This window comes from Chiloscyllium plagiosum, unplaced genomic scaffold, assembly GCF_037043375.1.
Source record: "Chiloscyllium plagiosum isolate Xiang-an unplaced genomic scaffold, Cpla_swu_hap1 HiC_scaffold_35, whole genome shotgun sequence".
Lineage (NCBI taxonomy): Eukaryota > Metazoa > Chordata > Chondrichthyes > Orectolobiformes > Hemiscylliidae > Chiloscyllium > Chiloscyllium plagiosum.
Genome location: NW_028270173.1, coordinates 5,632,342 through 5,638,341, shown reverse-complemented (window position 1 = coordinate 5,638,341; position 6,000 = coordinate 5,632,342). Strand labels below are relative to the sequence as shown.

The following is a 6,000-nucleotide window of genomic DNA, read 5'->3' as shown; positions in this document are numbered from 1 at the left end:
TGTACTCAATACTCTGACCAATAAAGGAAAGCATACCAAACGCCCTCTTCACTATCCTATCTACCTGTGACTCCACTTTCAAGGAGCTATGAACCTGCACTCCAAGGTCTCTTTGTTCAGCAACACTCCCCAGGACCCCTCGAGCCTGATCTGCCATTCAATAGGATCATAAGTAGATAAACAAGTTGCTGGAAGGTCAGGCAACATTAGGAGGTGAACAAGTCGAGTATAATTAGATCGGGTATAATTAGATCCTACTGTCCCTAATTCACCAGGATCATGGCTGATCCGACATTCCTCACATCCACTTGCCTGCCCTTTTCCCTGGATTTCCCGACTGATCAAGAAAAGCCTTAAGTATACATACACCCGGACTCTGCCCCCACAGCTTTCTCTGTGGCAAGGAGTCACAACCCCCTGAAAGGAGAAATTCCTCCTCATCTCAGTCTGAAATTGGTGCCCTTTCTTCTGAGACTGTGCCGTCTGGTCCTGGATTTTCTCACGAGGGGAAAAACATCCAGAGACTCTTCTTCAGCACTCAACCCCCACCTCTCTAGTTGTTACACTTGCAAAGTTACAGCCCCGACGCTGTCCCTCGCTATGATTTGTGCGATTTGGACACGGGGCACACAATGGGAATTGAGGATTTCCTATCCTTCATTTGCATGGAGCTGAGAATATCAGGGTTGACCCGGGACAGCGGCGCTGGTCTGTCTCTTCCACGCCGTGGCTTGAAAGAGCTCGACTTTCCCGAGAGGAGGCAGCCGCCAGAGTCCATCATGCCGACCACCGCCTCCTCTTCGTCGTCCGCCGCCGCCTCCTCCTCAGCCGCTTCGTCGGCCGCCATCTCTGCCTCGTCTTCGACAGGGGTGACCGGTGCCGCCAAGGGCGCCGTCTCCAAGAAAGGCTCAAAGAAGACGGCGATGAAGATGTCCCGCCGGGGGGCGGCGAGCGACCGGAGGCACCGCCGGAACCGCCGCCGGGAGAGCTACAGCCTCTACATCTACAAGGTGCTGAAGCAGGTGCACCCCGACACCGGTATCTCCTCCAAGGCTATGAGTGTCATCAATTCGTTCGTAGGCGACATCTTCGAGCGCCTGGCCGCCGAGGCCTCCCGCCTGGTCCACTACACCCGGCGGCAGACCCTGTCCTCCCGGGAGATCCAAAGCGCCGTCCGCCTGCTGCTCCCCGGGGAGCTGGCCAAACACGCCGTGTCCGAGGGCACCAAGGCGGTCACCAAATACACCAGCTCCAAGTAGGGCTGTGTCCCCTTGCCCCACCGGGATTATACCTCCCTGTTAAAACCACCCCGGAAAAGAAAAACGGCTCTTCTAAGAGCCACTCCAACTGTTCACAAATAGGGCTGTAGCAGCGAACAATTTTCGACGCACCCATTAAAACCATACCATAAAAGCAGCAATTCTACAGCAATTTAAAAACCCCATGGCTGCAATTTTACGAGCGGAACAACAAAGGAAAGGAACAAGCCGTAATTGAAATACCCCTCCCACACGGGAACAATAACTTTAAAAACAATCTCCTGTTAAACTCGCCCAAGAAGAAAACTGCTTTTATAAAATTCTCTTCCATGGCTCTAATTTACTGCAAGTGTGACAATTGGGAAAGTAGGAAGGAATAAGTTAACTTAAAATTAAAATCATACCTAAAAAGGAAAAGGTGCTCAAAAATAATTCTGAGACAAGACTAACTTTCCAAATGTAGTAACTGGAAAACTGGGAAGGAACAAATCTTAATTTTAAATATTTGCATAAACTAACCAACTGGTCCGATCACTAATCCATTTATTCATTTGACAGTCTGCCAATTATTTCTATTTTTGAAATCGTTAATTGATATTTTTAAACTACCTGTTGTCAGGCAGGTATAACACCTTTATAATAGGCGGTACTTGAACCCGGAACACAGCTGCGATTTTCTTTATTTATAAGTCTATCTGTGATTTCTTTTCACCTCTCCGGTGTGGTCTCTAACACACCCCCCACACAACTGTAGCCAGATTTCTGTCATCTTGTTTCAGCTAAACATAAACTCATTATCCTGGTAGGGGTGTGATGATGTTGACTGTAGCAATCAATTTCTACTGGTTTAGACTAACAAGAGATGGCTAGGGAGTCATCAAATAAACCTAGGTTTCCACCAGAAAATAAGACCTTCAATTAAATCCCCTCCCAAGAAAACGGCATTTTAAACTATCTCAAATAAAAGAGCCCTTGTTGGAGACACATCAAACCTCAAACAGGGTTGCAATTTATTCCAAGTGTAGCAATAGCGGCAGAGAGATTGAGAAGGAACAAATTGCCTAATCTTAAAATATCCATCAGAAAGATTCAACTATTCCTACTTTGTAATTATTTATTTACTTACTTAACTTGCTGGGATCTTGTGTCCAGTTCAAGAAATCGGCCTCTTCTAAAACCTTTCTACTATGATTATCCCAATTAATATTGGGGTAGAAGGGGACAAATTAAAAGGAACTGCATCCAGAACCAGTGGGGTTTCCAGTCTGAAGTGAATTGTCACCAAAGCCCCAAGGTTTAACTGCTCAGAGACTTCCTCAGTCTTGTTTTGATCAAAATAAAATACATATCCATCATCTTGGCAGTGGCGTGGTGAGATTGTGAACTGATTGTAACGGTCAATCCTTACTAGCTTAGTCTAACAACAGAGGCCCAGGCTTTTACCAAATAGACTAGCTCCAAGGAGAGAGTGCTGGCAACCTAAGTTTTATAACATGATGGGAACTCTCTGTCCTCCCTGTAGCCTGATGTGAGTTGGGCTCTAATTTGCAATCATAAGAGTCATCCACCTCTGTGTGCAGTCACTGAATTCAGTCAAACTCAATCTTTTCAGTCACATCTGGTCGACTGTGAATGATGTGCATTGTTTACCATTTGTGAATCCATTCCATCCACAGTTTTCGCTCTCACTGTAGATCAACCAGAGGTGTTGTTTCACTTGAGCTGGAGAATGAGGGGATAGATACTCAATAAAGAACCTTGAGTGCAAATATTCCACTTAAAACCAAGGCAACATCTCTGCTGAAGGAAGTAATTTTCTCTGAGATTGAATCCCAGGCATGTGCTGTTCAACTATCAAAATTGAGAATGATGGTGAGGAGAGAGAAATAGGGAATAAATCGAGCAATAATGTCAAATACTGCCAAGTTTATGCCTAAAAGAAATTGCATAAGGTAAGAAGGAACTAAGTGGAGGCAGATTATTCTCACAACTGCTCTGTAAGAGTTCCTCTCTGTACTTCCTAAATCTTTTAGGGCATCTGTTCGTTTGTTCCTATTTTACTTGTTATAAGTCTCAGTATGATTTTTTATCCAATCTTGAATATTTTTGAACTGGACAATCTTATGTCCACTTCAAGAAATCGGCCTCTTCTAAAACATTTATGCTATGATTATCCCAATTAATATTGGGATAGAATGGGACAAATTTAAAAGAAAACACGTGCAGGCTTTAAAACAGGGAGAGAGAAGAAAAAAGATTCTGCTTAGACGAGGGATGAGGGTGATTTGTGTATATATTTAAATAAAAAAGAACAGCATAGGCTGAAAACGTGAAACAGAAGGAGAGAATACTGGAGAATCTCAGCAAGTCTGGCAGTACTTGTGGACTGCGAAAGGGAATAAGTGAATTATTGTTTTCAATGAGAACCTTGAACAGGATTTTAAACCTCGAAACTAGGGGTGTGGGCGGGAGTTATTGAAAGAAACACGAAGGGTCACAGGACTCGAAACTTTAACGGTTTTTCTCTCTCCGCTAATATCATTGAGCTTCTCCAGCACCATCGACACTTTGCTGGATTAAAAAAAAACAAGTTCAGGGTAACAAAAATGAAACAAAAAAAACTGCGGAGACTGGAAGTATGAAGCAATGGTGGAGAAATTCAATGTTTGACACTGTAGAGAGAAAACTAAGAATTAATATTTAGAGTCCAACGAATCTTCTTCAAAACCTCTCCACACATTCTGCCAGAGCTACTGACTCTCTTGACTGTGGTTTCAGATTTTCAGCATCCGCAGCTCTTTGTTTTATTCTTGTTAAATTTCGATTCCATTGACCCTTCCTCAGAGTCAGGAGGACTTTTCTCATCTCGTTGGTCTTTGACTCTGTAGCGTCCGGTCGAGGGCTTTAAATAGCGGCGGCGGCTGCGGGCGATTCCTCATTTTCCAGTGATAGGCGAGAGAGGCAAAGACACCCCTGAGCTTGGACACCCACCGCCCACCCACACACCCCTTACCCCCGCGGTCATGGCCGACACCCTGGCGGCCCGAAAAAAGGGCAGGAAGGGTAAGGCCCTGCCACCGCCCCCCTCCGCCGCCCGGAGCAGCTCCACGGTGTCCGAGCGCATCCTGGAGGCGGTGGCGGCGGCCGGTACCAAGAAGGGCCGCCGCGGTCTGTCGCTGGCCGCCCTCAAGAAGTTGCTGTCGGGCAACGGCTACGACGTGGCGGCCAACCGCTGGCGGCTCAAGCAGGCGGTCCGCAACTTGGTGGCCAAGGGCTCCCTGGTGCAGACCTCGGGCAGCGGCGCCTCGGGCTCCTTCAAGCTCGGCAGCACCAAGGCGCAGAGGGAAGCGGAGACCGCCGTCCGCGGCGCCGAAAGCAAGAACAAACTGAGAAGGGGTGGCGAGATGCTGCCGTCTCCGCCGTCTTCCGCCAGCTCCTCCGCGGCCGCCCACCCGCCCATCGGCGCCGCCTCCGTCTCCAACCGGCGCAAACCCCGGAAGCCCGCCGCCGCCAAGAGACCCAAGAGGAGCGTGGCGCCCAAAAAGACCAGGCCGAGGTCCGGCAGAGTCGGCAGGAGAGAACCGATGGGCCGCCGCACCGCCAGGGGACCCAAGCCCGGGAGGAAGGCGGCAGCTAGGGCCGGCCCTCGGAGAGCCAAGCGCCGGCCGGCCAAACCCAGGAAAGCGGCCAACACCCTGGAGGAAGCGAGTAAACTCCCGTCTCAGGAAGAGGTCTCCGCCTCGGCGAAGGCAAACCAGGGCGGCTCGGACACACAGAACAGCAGCAGCTGAAGGGGAAAGCGAAAGCTCTACAACGTAAAGAAAACTATTCAAGTTACAACCAAAAAGGCTCTTTTCAGAGCCACAAGACATTCAGAAAGAGTCGAAGCCAATTATTGCCACAGAGGTCTGAATTGTACTTCTAACATCCACAAAATATTCAGAAAGTCGCTACGTTTGTGTAACATGTTTGAGTTATATTTAGACTAACGAAGAAAAATAAAGCCAAATTGCAGACAATTCCAGACTCTTCAGATTCCCGAGACACACAGAAAGCCATGAGTAGTGATTGGAAAAGAGATGCTTAGGTTTATACAAAGGTATACAAATTGCAAAGGATGGATGGCACATGAACAAATTTATCTTCGTACTCATCATGAAGTTAAATTGAAGTGATCACAAATTATACACATTGTCCTCTGCACCCTGAAGCGTTTTCTAGAAATCGCTTGGACGGATTAAAAACTACTAACAAATCATCGGAGAAACCTACTCCGGCCGTCCTCAAACAGACCCCTGGACCGCGGAGATTCTTCAGCTGTTTATTTTAAAAACAAAACTTGACTTTAAAATTTACAAACACACTTTTCAAGTTGTTAATACTATTAGCACAAAAAGTGGAGAAATTTCAATAAAAGTGTGAAATAAATCTACAGAATTCAAACAGAGGGCTGATTGGCCTTCTCTCAGCGTTTATTTTTATTGTTTTATTTTTTGGTCTTTCATGGGATGAGGGCATCTCTGGCTTTGCCAACATTTGTTGCCCATCAGAAATTCGCCTTGAAGACTGACTTGCTGGGCTATGCTGAAGTCACTGAAGAATCAACTCCATTTACTGTGGGTCTGGAAGACATTCAATGTATTCACGAACCGATGGGTCAGGATTGTTCCTAGTCCAGTGACATTACCTGACCTATTTCAGATGTTTGATGAATTGAATTTAAATTGTACCAGGTCCCGAG

At 46.9% G+C, this 6,000-nt stretch overlaps 1 protein-coding gene across 1 annotated transcript; it reads left to right on the top strand.

Annotated features, from left to right (window-relative positions):
* The first annotated feature begins 842 nt into the window (after positions 1-842).
* Positions 843-1,259, top strand: LOC122548341 (late histone H2B.L4-like). The gene has a single exon (XM_043686880.2). The coding sequence runs from the start codon at positions 924-926 to the stop codon at positions 1,257-1,259; it is 336 nt and encodes a 111-aa protein (XP_043542815.2). The 5' UTR covers positions 843-923.
* Positions 1,260-6,000: the final 4,741 nt, after the last annotated feature.